Source organism: Lepisma saccharinum, chromosome 5 (assembly GCF_977018435.1).
Source record: "Lepisma saccharinum chromosome 5, izLepSacc3.1, whole genome shotgun sequence".
In the NCBI taxonomy this organism is placed as follows: Eukaryota; Metazoa; Arthropoda; class Insecta; order Zygentoma; family Lepismatidae; genus Lepisma; species Lepisma saccharinum.
The window spans coordinates 82,194,464-82,211,167 of NC_139233.1; the positions used below are offsets into that span (position 1 = coordinate 82,194,464).

At 37.9% G+C, this 16,704-nt stretch overlaps 1 protein-coding gene across 4 annotated transcripts in view; it reads left to right on the forward strand.

Annotated features, from left to right (window-relative positions):
* GramD1B (GRAM domain containing 1B) overlaps nt 1-16,704 on the forward strand; it is a 178,264-nt gene that overhangs the window by 32,882 nt on the left and 128,678 nt on the right. For all 4 annotated transcript variants that reach the window (XM_083122716.1, XM_083122714.1, XM_083122715.1 and 1 more), the window contains exon 3: nt 1,738-1,888. In XM_083122716.1, coding sequence (XP_082978842.1) covers nt 1,738-1,888 — 151 coding nt within the window. The remainder of the gene's footprint in view (nt 1-1,737; nt 1,889-16,704) is intronic.

Here is a 16,704-nt window from a genome sequence, read left to right on the forward strand (position 1 = left end):
GAATATTCTTCAATTGCCTCAGTTTGTGAGCATGTTGAACAGTCAATTCAAGATCTTGCCACCAATTATTGTCTCTTCAATTTTATCCAATCATCATTCATCTCCATCATCATGATTAGCGAAAGGTGAAAGGAAAGCAAAATATAATAACAAAAATACAAATTACGTACACATCCGCTTGTGAATCGTGAATCACTCTACAAATGGTTCACAAGTATGTCACTCGGTTGAGCTGCCTGGCACGGAGGAGCATATTCTACAATTTAATATATCATATATGTGCATGAAACACATCACAGACAGTCAACAAATGTTCCACTGAGTGGTGCCAGTTGGTGGCGCAGTGTGAAGGGACTCTTATAGCTGAAATGCTTGAGAGTTTAATTTGCTAGCTTGGCCTAATCTAAGAAGCTAGTATCCCTCTTATGGTGCTACAATGAGCGTTTTTTGCTCGAGTGGCAAAGTTCACATGGACGACCCTAAATAGCATACTGCATTGACTGCTTCTTCGCTCAAGCAGCAAAACGAATGGTATTAGCTCAAAGTAGTACACATATAACTGTAATTTTTCTGTGATACTTAGCCTTCAAATATGGATCGTGAAGTGAAAAATGCAGTGAAATTGAAACTTAAGTGAACATAGTCATCATCTCCATATTAAAATGTAATTTAGTCTATCGTACCAATACGTAGCGATATATGAAACTGAATACATGAAAATGGGCTGAAACTACAAGGGTGGATTTTTACATATGCGTGGGTTGTAAATTTAGAAGTGGCAACACTCAGAAAAAGATGATAACACTGTGCATGTGCTATGAGACAGTGAGCATTGTCAGTGGGGGCCCGATGTCGATCGATGTGTTGGGCACCGACCTTTTTGGTATATGATCGACATGGGCACCAACTGACACTTGCTGTCTCATAGCCCATGCACGGTGTTATCACCTTTTCCTGATAGTGTTGCCACTTTTAAATTTACAACCCACGCATATTTGTATGATTATTGTCACATTGAAATGATATTTGATTCTATACATTCGACCATGGGCGACTCGATCGAGTATGAGCAAGTGAAAGTAGTTCTATGCAGTACTCTAATCCATGTATTAGGCAGCATAATCTTAGTTACATAATTTTTAGTTATGATTCATCTTCAGGGTGGTTCAAAAGTATGGAGACACCCGAATAAAAGTTGAATGACATACTGTTTCACAAAACTAACACTGCAGGTTTGTAATAGGGGTGGGGGAAATGTTATAGATACGTCGAAATAACCTTCAATACTGCATTTCTCATGAAATTCTAGCCTGATATATCACCCCCTTCCCATTTAAAATTTTGGAGTTGAATTCAAGATGGCCGGTTTCAAGATGTTGACCGTCATATGCCCTATAACATTTTCCCCTACCTCTATTACAAACCTGCAGTGTTAGTTTTGCGGAAGAGTATGTCATTCAACTTGTATTCGGGTGTCTCCATACTTTTGGACCACCCTGTATAATAATTCCAACAGTCAGCCAAGGAATCCATCAAAATACCTCAAGATAAACTGGTTGAGCTTTTGAGAAGCTATGAGAGAAAAAGATAAAGACACACACACGTTCTAATTTAATTTATTGCTTTATTTGTAAACATATCTTTAAAAATAATATTTCACGATATTTGAGTGAAGTAAGTTTTTCTGTTCTAAATGTGTGTGTGATTTTAACATTGATTGTCCGTGTCTTTCCTTAGATCTGGTAGTCCAAATGTTAGCCCACAGACTAGTCCAAAACCATCTCCTCACCAGCGTCACAAAAGAGATCACGGAAGAGGGGAGAATTCAGTTTCTCATACAAAAGAAAGCAGCATTGATAGGCAGATAAGCACAGATGGTGGAGAACAGGTAAAATGTATTCTTTCAGTTCATTGAATATCTTGAATCATTAATGCCAATATTTTTGTTTATAATGGGATGTGATAAGAGAGCTTCGCAGTAGTTATAGATAGGATTGTTCAAAAAGATCTTTGGAAGATTATCATTTGAACATACTTAGGCAGAAGAAACACTTATTGGAAAGGAGAAATGTAAAAAGAATAAATTAAGAAAGCATTCAAAGTGTAAATCAATATGAAATGCCCTTCGTATTAATGTTGTTCCATTAAATAAGACCAAAGATAAAATATAATATTCATAATTAGCAGTTTCAGCCCCAAATAAGATATTTTGTTCTGTGCTTATGTTATGAGATTACGGTATTTTAATCACAACATAGAGCAATGGTAAACAAAATTAAGATACACTGAAATGATTAAATTAAAGAATGTTATCTTGTTGTGTTTGCCACACAAGTGCTTTCCTCTGTTTTCTATCATTTGAATAGCAAGCCAGCCCCTCTGGTGTTTGCACCTGCTGTGTGGGTATTTTAAATATCAGTATACTTTTAATTTTTGCTTGTTAAAGTGTGACATGTTGGAAAGTAAACTAAAATACTTGAGCCATTTGGAATTGATTGAGACTGTGTCTTGTGTGCCTATATGCTTTAACCGCGAACTGGCGACCTTGGACTGTGTGCCACCAGTGTTTCATTTTCTTAGCTGCAGATGGTGCTACGTGACAGTCATTTGTTTCTCACAGTCTAGTCATAGTCGTGGACAAGTGGAGGTGTACGATATCAGCATGGAAGGCGGCTACCACAGTCAAAGGTGAACAAAGTGGTTCCTGTGGAAAGAAGGTGTGCCTACATCTATGATTCACTATCAGCTACAAGCAGTGTGTGACAAATTCGCTCCAAATTGTGCAACTTTGTTCCGCTGGGTGACAGGTTTCACAGCCAAATGTAGGAGTGCCAAGAAAGGAACCAGCTGTGGATACCATCGCTCATCTCGAACCCCTGACATGATTTAGCAGGTATCTGCCATAGTAATGAACGACAGGCATGTTCCTTCTTTCCACAGGAACCACGTGGTTCACTTTTCACCGTGGTAGTCACCACCAATATGATTATCCTTTGTATTATTTGGATGAATCAATAATACAAAACATATATTAGCACACATCCATGGCGACATTGTACACCTCCACTTGGCAGTACCTTACTTGTCCATGACTATGACTACAGTGTGAGAAACAAATGCCTGTCACGTGATGCCATCTGTAGCTAGAAAAATGAAACTCTGGTGGTGCACAGTCCAAGCTCACCGCTCTTACACACCACCCACACAAGACACAGCCTGAATCAATTCTGAATAGCCTAAATATATATGCATATTTGTTGATCTGTTTGTAATTGTGATTGTTTTTACCAGTAGTGAATTGTTCAAACTTTCATGTGTGGAATTACAAATGTTTGCAGTAGCAGTAGAGAGAACATTCTTTTTATCTCAAGTTATGAGGAAATTGCAAATTTTGATTGACTCATATGCTGTTTGCTGCTGATATTTATACAGTAGAATGCAAATAGAGGTACATAACCAGAGTTATGTTCATTTAGGTGAACACTCAGACGTAAACAAGTTTCTTATTCACTCTTTTTATCTTATCAGGGAGGAAGATAAACTCTGAAAGATAGTATATCTACACTGTTGCTAATGTTTGAGCTTGATTTATGCATTTTTGCTTGCCACGACTCTGTGAATACATGCACATTTTTTTTATAATCTATTAAGGTTTGTTATACATTTATTTTAGTGTTTCCTCTTACATTTACATGTATTGGTATTTGAGCATACTTTCTTATTCATCGTATGAGAACCAGAGGAATGTAACTCCAGAAATACGTTTTTTTTATATATATATCAGGTAATTTAAAACAAAAATCATTGATTTATATCACTTTAAAGAAATAATTTATAGAATTATGTGCATAAGGATTTTGTAGATATCAGAATCACTTTTGGTGAAGGTACATTAATCTCGTAATCATTCAGTTGTGTTTATTAAAGGCTCTAAGAAAGGAATGGAAAGGACACAAAATATATGTACTGATGGGGTGGGTGAAGCTCACATGAAACAAAATGTAATATGTAAATTGTAAACACGTTTAAATTTCTCTTGATTTAAAATTCAATATTATTATAGGTAAAAATAACTAACGTTTTGTGTAGAATAATATACAAAATACTAGTTAGGTGAAACAGCAAATAGTGTCATTATCATGAAACTATAAATAAATATGGCAGCTGATAATTTGGAAAACTATCTTTAAAAAAATTGCCAAAATTCAGCTACAAAGACTAAAAGATATTTTACATTACAATTATATAGTACATCCAGAATGTTTTAACTTTACTGGAAGAAAAGTTACTGAAATTATTATAGTTTCATTAACACACTCAACAATCATTTCCATAGTAGGTTCATATATACAGTATCAGATATAGAAAAAAATGTATATTTACATATATTTTTTTAATTTCCTTTTAATCAAACTGTTCAAATATTTTACAGGCCCATTTACCAGAAGAAGTCTTTCTATAGAAAAAAAACATATACCATGAAACCCCGATTTTACGTTCCTCGATTTGACATTTTCCCCACATTATAGATTCAATCTGGATGGTCCCAACATAGCAAAATGTTAAGAAATTTTCCTAGATTTTAAGTTTTCCCACATTTTAAGTTTTCCCAGATTTTAAGTTTTTTCAGCTTAGTCCCCTGAAAAACATAAAATCGAGGTTCCACTGTATCTATCTATATGTATGGTGCCAAAAACCATACAAGCAATTTTAAGTGTGTTTTCTAAAAATAAGTTTAAGAATGGTTTAACTAGGGGAGAGTGAAAAGTTTTGAGCCTCACAGGGAAGGGGTGTTTGAGCTACAGTTTCTTATTATGATTTCTCTACGTAATCTCTATGGTGGCCGCGGTGGCTCAGTCGGTAACGCGTCTGACTACCATGCTCAAGGTCCCGGGTTCGATCCCCGGCCGGTTCAAATCCGGGAACTTTTCTAACGTTGGAATCGGCCCCGGCGCCCACCCAACATCGAATAACATGGGTACCTGGGGGAAACCCTGGAGGGTAAAGGCAGTCAGGGGCGTGATGCTGATTACATCACCCCCACTCATGACCGTATCAAGAAAGTGGGGCGTTACCCCCACACCCCCTATATGCCTTCATGGCATGGTGCTAAGCACAGGGGAGCACTTTACCTTTTTACATAATCTCTATAATCACCCCTCAGATCAATGCACTTATGCATTCTGTGCTGCAATTTGTTTACAGTCATCTGGTAGATTGATTTGTCCTGAGTCTCAAACCACTGAATGACCGCCTTTGTCCATGTGGAAGTAACATCCTCGAAGTGAATTCTTCATAGCAGGTAAAAGATGAAAATCTGATGGGCGCAGGTCGGGGGAATAAGGTGGTTGGGGAAGTGTGGTGAAGCCACACTCAACCAAAGCAGCCTGTGTAGTGAGGTCTTGCCAACAGAGATACCGAATCATGGCCCTGTCGGCCACTCTCTTGTCTGACACTTCATTCATTTTCAACCTGACCGAAAAAATAGAAGAAAACATGTGAATTTCATAAAAGTTTGCACAGAGTGTCCTAAAACTCAAACCTTGCATCCTCCAAAATTTTGAACTACCTAGCATCACTCCTTCCATGTGAGGCTCAAAACTTTTCACTCCCCTCGTAAATCAAAGAAATCATCAAAAATGATTTTTATCCACCCTGGTTTATGTATACTCCTCTGAAGAGATGTGTTTGGAGTCACATCAATATATATCTACTGTACAGAGGTTGTTTCCGATCTATAGTGACGATTTCAAACTGCACCTACCTTAAGAGAAACCATGTCGCCACCATCGAGAGTGCTCTATTTGCTGTCCCTGCATCTTGGCAATTGCCCGACAGCGAAGTTTCCACTGTAGGAGACTGGCACGAAGTGTAGTCATGTCCAGCCTCAACCACTCCTCCTGACAGGCTTTCCATAGCCCTTCAATGGTGTGAGACAAAACTCGTTTCAGTAGGCCGAAGGCGCAAAAGTCCATCGGTGAGGCATCAGGTGACTTCACTGGAATGTCTGTGAAAGGAATGGCACGAATTCCAGTTTATTCTGCCATTTGTTGGAGGAAGAGGCGGTTTGAGCGAGATGTGTGACTTGACGCCTTATCTTGATGCACCCACACATGATTCTGGTCCCTCCCATAGAGATGGGGAATGTCATGGCGATAAACGGGTGTCAGGACGTTAGCCTGATAATAATCGGATATAACCTTTGTAATTTTGGCAACACAATGTATGGTCAGCTTGCCATTTTACGAGTATCTAGCAATGATCATAAAACCTGTGCCAAAACTTTCCTTACATTTCGATAAAAAGTTGCATGTGGCTTGTGACAGTCATCAAGATAAACATTATGCCTCGTCCAATGTAACAACAAACTTCCACTTTTCACCTGACAGGTGCCTGCCGCTCATAAAGCTTTTGACAGTTGGTGCGATGTTCCTGGATGTGTTTTGGCAAGAGCTTATGAACACGCCCCTTGCGTCGCTTTTCCAAACCCAAATCGTGGTGAATGATAGTGTGCACTGTCTTCAGTGATGTTTGTAGCCGGTTCTCGATACTTCTGTGTGGCTGGATTCTCCCTGGTGACCAGCACCCTGACTTCCTGAATTGTAGCTGGTGTGCGGCTAGTGGTAGGCCGGGGGTTGGCCTGTTTCTGCCCCACAGGAATCATCTCACGCTTTGCCTTAACCTGCCCCTTTCAACACCCGTGATATTGCCATTTTTGGACACAGTGAATCCACGCTTTGTGCACAGTTTTATAATGGCACTATAACTGTAGTTTACATCGGAAAGTGCAGTTATGTAACCCTACCAATATGCACTGATTTTTGGCGGCATTCTTCCCGATTCGCACTGACCACACCTGTCATGCACAGTCAACGGTGCCCACACAACTGGCAGCTTTGTTCTCTTCCCGCTTGGTGGTGCTGCACAAGATGTGCAATTTTATCACCATAGATCAGAAACAACCTCTGTATTCCCTTCTCCTGTAAATTTGATAAATTGGAGTTATGTGTCCCTTGGTTTTCACACAATATATTTATGTTAAATATAATCATACACTCTTCTTCATTGCCTATTTTTTTTTAACTTAGTGACTGCATTTACCTAAATGAAAATTCTGATATTTGCTGGTTGAATGCTTTGTTACTTTATTCTTTTTACATTTTCCCTTTCCATTGGGGGGCATAAGTGTTTTCTTCTGCCTGTGTGTGTGTGTGTGTTGTTTTTAAGGCTGAGGCCATACGATCTCAAACCTTACACATTGTAACAACTAAAAGTAGTTCAGAATATTTATGCACTATTATACGTGGGTTGAAAACTTAATAGTGGCAACACTGCTGTATATACGCCATGAAACGGAACTAGTGCTTCTCACTTATACCTAAGCTACCTCCCAGTAAATTGACTCTTCCTTCCAACACTAGGCGCATGCGCAGTGACAAGAGGAATAGAGTATCATTGGAGTTGGCGGTCTAAAGTTGTGTAGTCTAAACCCCACTAATGTGAAAGTTCTGGATATTCACGCCGTGCCACCAGGACAGATTGGCAATGCACATTATTACTGTTCATTTGTGGAACATGTCCTGCATTGCGAAAGAAGAGGGCACACTTTCTGCTGAATCCTCTCCTCATTATACATGACAGTGCTTGGGCGCATGTAGCTGTGGCTGATTGGTTAGCTCGATGGGTCTGGCAGACCACCCCTGTGACTTTGATTTAATCCCTAAGATGAAGCTTCCGAACTGTTCCAGAGATTCTTTAGGCAATAGACCGCTCCATTAAAAGCATCAACAGAACTGGCACTGCTACAGAAGTACTACGACCTCCACATCGCTGGCAACGGTTGTACACTTCTGTTCACAGAAAGTGGCACACTCGTTTGAGTTAATGATCAGCTTTGGAGCAGATCGAGTGTGGCAGTACAGCCAAAGTAAAGGTTCAGGAAAACAGCACTCTGCAGTGTTGCTTACCACTAAAGTTTTTCACCGGATGCAAGGAATTTTCTGACTTGCCGAGTGACAAGAAACGGTTACAGGAAAGCCTTGCATTTTAATTATTAATGCAATCCAGTGTCCAATTTTATAAGAGAATGGCGGAGAAAAATTTGGGAGAAAATGTTCGAGATAGTCAAATAAATTGGGACTGGGGAGGGGGGTGCCCCTTAGGAGTAAAGGTGGCCAGATTGTGGTGCTGATAACACCTAAAAATTGCTGTGATGCGATCGAGAATATGTGTGGTGTTACCTCCACATACCCTCTAACCTCCACATACCCTCTAGATATGCGTACTTGGCATGGCTCAATGCACACTGGAAACTTCATTACCTTTTACAGCTAGAGATTAGACTTTATAAAGAAAATTTTTAGGGTTTGGGATTCCAATGATTTGTTCAAACATTTTTAATTGGGAAAATGTAAACATTATTAAGGGGCATAAAAGTAAATTAAATGTCAATACAGCTAGTCGGTAAGGCGTATAATTGCCATGTGGTACATCCTGGTTCAATTCCGATCCCGGTACAAATTTTTCAAACCTTGTCCATGCCAAAAATAGGTCGAGCTTGCCCAATAGGGTGTATCGAAAAAAACTTCTTTTCGAAATGTTAAGGTGGCTAGTGCGGAAAAGTGGCCATTTGTGACGAAAAACACGTCTGATTTTTTTCAGATTTTTTGGAGGTCGTTTAGGTGGTGCTTGAAGTTTTGATAGTGATTTGGTTATGCAACACGCACAACAATTTCACAAAAATGTCATTATTAGGCTATTTCATGTCTTATTTTCTGCATTATGGTCATTTATTGTTTTGTTTATGGCAAATATGTTACATTCGTGCCTTAGGGGTGGTTTCCTATGCTGTTTACGTATGCTTTTGCTCAAAAATTGTCAATTTGAGGCTAAAAACTCCATTTTTTCTATTGATGGTTTCCAATTGATTTCGACTGTGTTTTATTCGAAAGTTTTCAGATATAAAAGACTAAATAAAATATTTTGACTGTCTAATTGCTAACAGTTCCTCAATTACTGTCCAGCGCTTCGCTTATTTTCATAGCTTATTATGCTTTGAAAATAACCCAGAGCTCACCACGAGGAGGTGGCTGGACTGCGAGCTCCACCCATGTTGGCAAACATAATTTTACTAAGGGGCAGGCCAAGATTTTCTTCTAGTTTTCTCCTTGAACTTTATAGTCACTTTTTGTTCGAAATGTTCGGCATATGTTCTCTAGATTCCAATTTTGCTTTGATGTAGCCATCACGTGCGCTGGCGCCGAAAACGGAAGAAGCAGCCTCTGTGATAATTTTCACAAGTCTCTCCACTCCTTGTGTGTGGCAGGGGAAGTCTTGAATTTCCGCTATTTTTTGTTTTTAATGTAGTCATCTGCTTCTTCATTTGTAATATTATTGGTATTGGAGGCTCGTGGAGGGAGCACGAAGCCCAATCAACCATGTCATAGTATTGGTCTGCATTAAAATTGATGGTTGGTAAAACAAAAGTGCGAATTCTTTTGCCTTTTTTCAATCCTCTTGCTTTCTTAATTCTTTGCCAACCAAGACTTCTTATTTCTGGGTTTTGGTCAGTTATTAAAGCCAACAGGAGATTTTCAGGATGGGCGAAGAATGCGTTTTGTTGAATGACCCTATGAATCATATCTCTCAAGTGGTGTGGGAGAAATCGGGACAAGTAGATCAAATTCTAGAGGTGTTGGGCTCCGTCAGTTATCGATGGTTCCTTCTTGATCCCAAACCACACATACTACATAATGAAGGTGTACGCACCGGTGTACCATCTGGAATCCCCTACGATCCTGGATATTAATGTGTACATGGTGATAAAGTATTTTTTACATATCTCTTTCAGTACTTCTTGATGTAAAATCAACTATGGTCATTACGAGCAGGTGAATTTTTTGATCAATGGAAATTAGGATAAAGAGGAGGCTTGGGGAGGAGTAAGTTTATGCCATACACTCCACCCTTGGGCCTGCCATAGCCACTGAGTGATATAAATTAAGTTAATCCTATCCCATTTAATTTTAATTAACATAAGAACTTAATTTTATTTTGATTTTATTTTAAAGATATGACACTACAGGCAAATGCCCATTTAGTGTCTTGAATTTACACAATGTTTGTTACACAGAATGTGAGATTAATAGAATCAATAAGATACCATCATGTGACAATATATGTTAAAGTAATATAAAAGTAATATGAAAGAGAAATTGGAAGTAGCAATCTGACAATTGAGGTTAAATCTTACACAGGATATGACAAATGTAGAAAACAGAAAAAGAAAACAAAAAAATGTATGAGGCAAGCATTACATATACATACATTGCATAAATAACAAACAGCAATTAGCATTAATTGTTTCACCTGAACAATAGAAAATGGGTGAACTGCTGAATAATGTCATCTTTTGTTTTGAAAGTAAGTTTTGATTTCCCTTTTGAACTTGCATATGTTTTGAAAGATGTCCACCTTATCATGTGATTTTGCAATTTCATTATTATATGTTTGCACACACCTTAATTTTCTTCCGCACCTCCTTCAGCACTCCCTTTTCAAAACTTATTTTCAACCTAATGAAATGTTATGTCATGTAATGCTACTGAAACTTTGAGCTGACAATGTTAGGTATTAAATTAATACCTCAATTATGGTATGTAACAGGCAATCTATTGGTCCTGAAAGATGAATCCTGTAGTGGTTGCGATCTATGCAAAATCAGCGGCTGTTGTCTTTCTTTCATCACCATGGTTTTTAAGAATTTTATTTTTACTTCTGTTTATTCCTGTGGTGTTTTCGATAACAGCCTACAGTTCAGTATGAGTTGATTCACTTTTTTTTTTTTTTTTTTTTTTTTTGTGCATGATGTTGTTGATAAAACAGTTTTATTTTCAGCCTACTTATTCTTCCACTACTCTCAAAATCACACTGCACCAACAAAAATTTTCGTTGGTTTCAGTAAATCAGCTTATTATTTTCCTGTAGTTTACGGTTATTACAAGCATAAGAAAACAGTTTTTTCTTTCTTTGTGACGTTTCAGGAGAACACACGCTCCTTTCATCAGACATTTATTTTCATTTTGACTAAAGATACAGTTATAACAATGGTTAGTAATTTTTAAAAAACTCCTGACGTTCTCCTGAAACGTCACAAAGAAAAAACTGTTTTCTTATGCTTGTAATAACCGTAAACTACAGGAAAATAATTCTATCATGCAAGCAATGCGTACATACAAGAAAAAAAAAAAAAAAAAAAAAAATCAGCTTATACCAGGGAAATTAAGGGGAGTTGTATCGAGCGTGTTTATTCTTTTTCGTTATCGTTAATGCACACTTCTATGTAAGGAAAGCAATCTGATAATTACATGAAATTGATTACATGATTTTGTATGCTTACGAAGTGTTATTTTATTTGCAAATAGTAGAACTTCAGGTTGCATAGCATTTTGCATTTCTAGAGTAAAAAAAAAATATTTCTGAGAACTTCCAGACACTTACAGTGCAGGAAACTATGAAAATTAACGACTTCTTAAAACGTCCATTCGGTATTGCCCGACTGCTCAGGATCCCGAAAAGTTGCAAAATCATTTCCCAAACTTGGGATTGGGACAGGACATTTTTTTTTCCAAAATCCTGTCCTGACTTTTCGGGACCCCACACACCCCTACAAATTACACAATCAGAAGCTGTTTCAAAAATGTTAAAAATAAAAATAAATCTTAAATTATATTAGATAACAAGATTGTCAATGGAGAAGAATGAAATATTTGAAATCATACTTTTACGGCTGAAAGTATTGTTTTAAAATGTTCATTGTACCATTATAACTGGTAAAAAACTTCTTTTTGAGTGAATATGTGGAAAAAGTTGGATCAACATACAAGGAAATGTGGGTCACTTTCTTAACATGCTGAGAATTCATGATCCTTGTCAAGTATTTATATATTCTATTAAAAAAAACTGATATCTCACAATGACCATTGTCCAAATTTGATGATACCAGGCACATTTTTTATTTGTCTTTTTATTATTTAGCTTTTTGCTTCACTGCATCTGTAGGCTAATTGTGTCAATATGGATGCATTATGATAGATAAAATCGGTAAATTGACACTCGTAAAGACACAACACCGAACCTTACACTACCACTAGCTACATTGGGCTATATTGTAAATCATTCACAAAACACTTTTTACTTTAATTTAAGAATAATTTATGGAACTTAGTTTCATTAAAAATACATAAAATTAACCTGTTGTTTCCTTCATTTCAAGAAGTTTTCAATTTTGATAATGGACAAATATGTTACGAAAGCACAAACTTGCATATAAATATTATCATATGTATACGGCAATGTTTCAATAAATAAGGTGACTAGTCATAATCACGTATTCTAATACAGAGAAGGTAATATGCTTAAAAAGACTATGCTTTAGTTTAGATTAAACATTTCGCCTTTTATGTTGGCATTTTCATCATCTCAATTTCTGTGTAAAATGCATTAAAATCTGTTTCCAGATGACAGTTCAACTCAATACAATTGATACAATACACTGTAATACTCTGCGTAACAACAGTTGTTCTTATTCGATATGGGTATGTACAGAATGCCTTTGGACACCCAAATGGACCAACAAGCCCACCCTCCCTTGCAGCATATCACAATAACGAACACTAAATAAATCCACCGAAATTTGATGTATCCAATGCACAGTACTTTTATTTTCCATCTGAATTATTTTCATATTCCATTTATGCTTAATTTGCAAAGTTAAACAACGGTTCCGAACTGGCACGTATTATAATGTGCGTACCTTTGTTGTGCAGAGAGAAAGAGAGAGGCTTGCAGCATTGTTAACATCACGTGATGGCAAACAGCTGGTGCGGGAAGAGCTTTTGTCTTTCGCTCTGTTCGTACACACATTCGCACACACAAATGGCATTTGTGCTGCTACCTGGAATGCATTGCAGGAACTAATTCACACACTCTTGGACACACTGTTTTTGATGAATTTACGATATTTGGGGTACTATTCAGAATGAGCTGAAAACTGTACCAGAGCATTATTTCATCATTTTCTAACGATTTTTGGGTCAAATCTCTCCGGGGACGCGAGGCAAGTTCCCCAGTGTGACTTTGGTTCCTCAAATTGTAGGTGGTGTAAGCCTTGTTGTGTGATTTCTTATCTATAACAGTTGGGCTGAAAAGTTCGTAGGCTGACTCATAGATGGCGTTACTAGAATTAAATCCATGTGATTTTTACTTAGTACTAACCTTCAAAAGATACGTGTATAAATTTCACAGCTGCCGGATAATTAGTTCGTGAGATATAGCATTGTGAGTGAAGCAGCTTGTTATTGTGAAAAAATTGATAAAAAAAGAATTTCGTGTGTTAATAATGCATTGCTTTTTGGCGAAAAAAAATACCGTTGAAGCCAAGGCTTGGCTTGATAAACATTACTCGGACTCTGCACCAGGAAAATCAACCGTTGAGAAGTGGTTTGCTAAATTTAAACGAGGAGAAATGAGCACTGAAGACGATGCACGCAGTGGATGCCCCAAAGAGGCTGTTACCGACGAAAACATCAAAAAAGTCCACAAAATAATTTTAAATGATCGTAAAGTGAAGTTGATCGAGATAGCTGAGATTATTACATAGCGTTGTTGGAGCGTTTAAAGGATGAAATCACGAAAAAACGGCCCCATTTGAAGAAGAAAAAAGTGCTGTATCATCAAGACAATGCACCGTGTCACAAATCAATGAAAACGATGGCAAAATTATATGAATTAGACTACGAATTGCTTCCCCATCCACCATATTCTCCAAATCTGGCCCCCAGTGACTTTTTCCTGTTTGCAGACCTTAAAAGAATGCTCGCTGGAAAGAAATTTAGCACTGATGAAGAGGTAATCGCCGAAACTGAGGCCTATTTTGAGGCTAAAGAGAAATCGTACTATAAAAATGGCATCGAAAAATTGTATGACCACTATAATCGTTGTATCGCCCTCAAAGGCAACTATATTGAATAATAAAATCGAATTTTGTCAAAAAAAATATTTTTTACTATGTTAGCCTACGAACTTTTCAGCCCAACTGTTACATACACAAGACATACAAAATACGTAGGTTCAAATTGAACAACATAACTTTAATTCCTCGAAGCCATTCACATACATCTTACATATGGTTATTATGACAACCAAGCAATAACATGCTATAAAATACAAATTATTATTCTTCCTTTTATCACGCATCTATCATCTCCTGGAGTCTCTTTTTTTGTTTTAAGTGCTGGTCTCACTATATCTATCAGGAGGTCTTCTAAGTCTATTCGATCTTCTGATTGGTGTGTGCCCAGCATCTGTACTTGGTTGGTTTTGGTTATCTCATCCCTCTGCATCCTCAGGCTGTCTTGCTGGTGTCAATTTGAGGTTTGGATCAGGTAGATCTGTTGATGAGGGGTTTGGTTCACACTCACGTTTTCGTAGCCACCTGTCGTGTACCGTTCGTGTCAATGTGTCGAACAACTGCACTTTATATATTAGGCTGTTGCCAACTCTAGACAATACCATTCCTGGTACATCCTTCGGCTAATTTACCTTCAGGATCTCCACCCAGACTGGATCATTCGTAAGATATGTAAGAAGTTTTGTCAAGTCTCTTCCTCTCTACTCGTCCCAGCCGTGATCCAAGAAATGGTGGGTGATTCACTGGCCTTTCCCGCTCAGTCATATCTGTTACCATCCACCAGAGTCTTGGTTGAAATCCCAACATGGAAGCAGAAGGCAAACTTTGAGTTTCTCCTAATCTGGAACTTCTCAAAAACAGAAGAACTTCCGCGATCCTCGCGTCCATTTGTAATGAACTTAAATTGGGGTGTTCCAATTCCAATTTTCTGAAATGGTCTTTAACAGTGCAAATATATCTCTCGACCATTCCGTTACTCGGACTATGGTATTGTGAACAGAAGTTCTGGAAAGTTAGGCTACTGAACGCAGGACCATTATCTGACACAATATTATCTGGTAGACCTAAGTAAGAACAAGACTGTAATATCCAATGTATGGTTTCAGCCGAATCCAGAGAATGAACTGCCCATATGTCAACCCATTTACTGAATGCATCGACTAGAATAAGAAATTTATTTCCTCCGAAGAAAAAGTGGTCTACATGTATTCTCTCTGCTATGTGTGAAGCTTCTGGCCACTCATTTATAGAGCCTTTTCTTACTTTCCTCCTTTCCGATTGACAAATTTTACAATTATCAACATATTTGTCTGTCCTTGAGCATCTTTGGCCACCAGTATGTTGATGAAGCTGCACTTTTCATAACACGATATGTTGCGTGATTAGAATGCAGTAATGTCATTACCTTTTGACATAAGGTGGGTGGCACAACAATCTTTCCCATCCAGCTAAGCTAATCATAGAAGACGTCGTCGCTCGAAGAAAACACCCATTCCAGATTGAATATCTTCTACTACTACTACTACTACAACAACAACAAAAAAAGTAAAGTGCTCCCCTGTGCTTAGCACTACACCATGAAGGTGTATAGGGGGTGTGGGGGTAACGCCCCACACTTTCTTGATCCGGTCGTGAGTGGGGGTGATGTGTTCAGCATCACGCCCCTGACTACCTTTACCCCCCAGGGTTTCTCCCAGGTACCTATGTTATTCGATGCTGGGTGGGTGCCCGGGGTGCTTCCATACATAATAGGCAGAGTCCTATTTCGACCAACTTCGCTATTTCACGTTCTACTTTATCTTGTAGTACATATGGAACGTCATGGTGTCGTTTAAAAACAGGCGAAGCATTCCTTCTCAAAGGTATATCAACTTTAAATGGTGTAATGGGCTTTGGCAAATCATCATCAAAAACATTAGCGTATTTGCTAGATAATGAATTATCTGCTCTCAAACCTTCACTTTCCGGTATTTTACTATTATGATCTGCGTTAATCGTTTGTTCAGACCCCGTGTTTGTCAACACAGTGTTACATTGTGTTAACAGTTTTCTCCAACCTGGATGAATACTGTCGAGCCATGAACGTCCAATCAACGGATAACGCAGTTCTTCTTCACACAATATAACCGGCAATTTATACAATACATCATTCAATGATAAATCCACTAAGGTTTCACCTTTCAACTTTTAGTGTATCATCATTCTCACCTCGTAACGTTAGTGAAGTAAATTGTTTTCGCCGTAGTGGAAACAATTGTTTGAAAGACTTGTTATTAAAGAGAGTAACTGTAGATCCAGTATCTAGTTCACATTGTACAATTAGCTTATCAATACACAGATCAACTATGCACGGTTCTGCTGACACAAGAACATTAGTGCCATCTATAGCTTGTGTTCTTGGCTTGAAACTAGCACTCCTTGCTTTTGAACGAGTGAGTGTTGCATCTTCCACTTGCGTATTTTCTGTGTTCGATGAAATTGTGCAAGTACTATCTTCTGGCGGATGAGAATCACTAACTTCAACGTGCAATAAAGACAAAGTACGAGATTCGTTATGTATGTTTTGTTCAACAATAGCATCTAAAGGTTTAATATTAGATGTAGATATTTGATCCTTGTAATTGTCTTACTTGCAACTCCGCCATTATTTTTCCTAAACTTGCATTTTACATGCCAATGACCTTTCTTTTTGCAAAATGAACATATCAAATATGTTGCTGGACACTGTCCAGGAC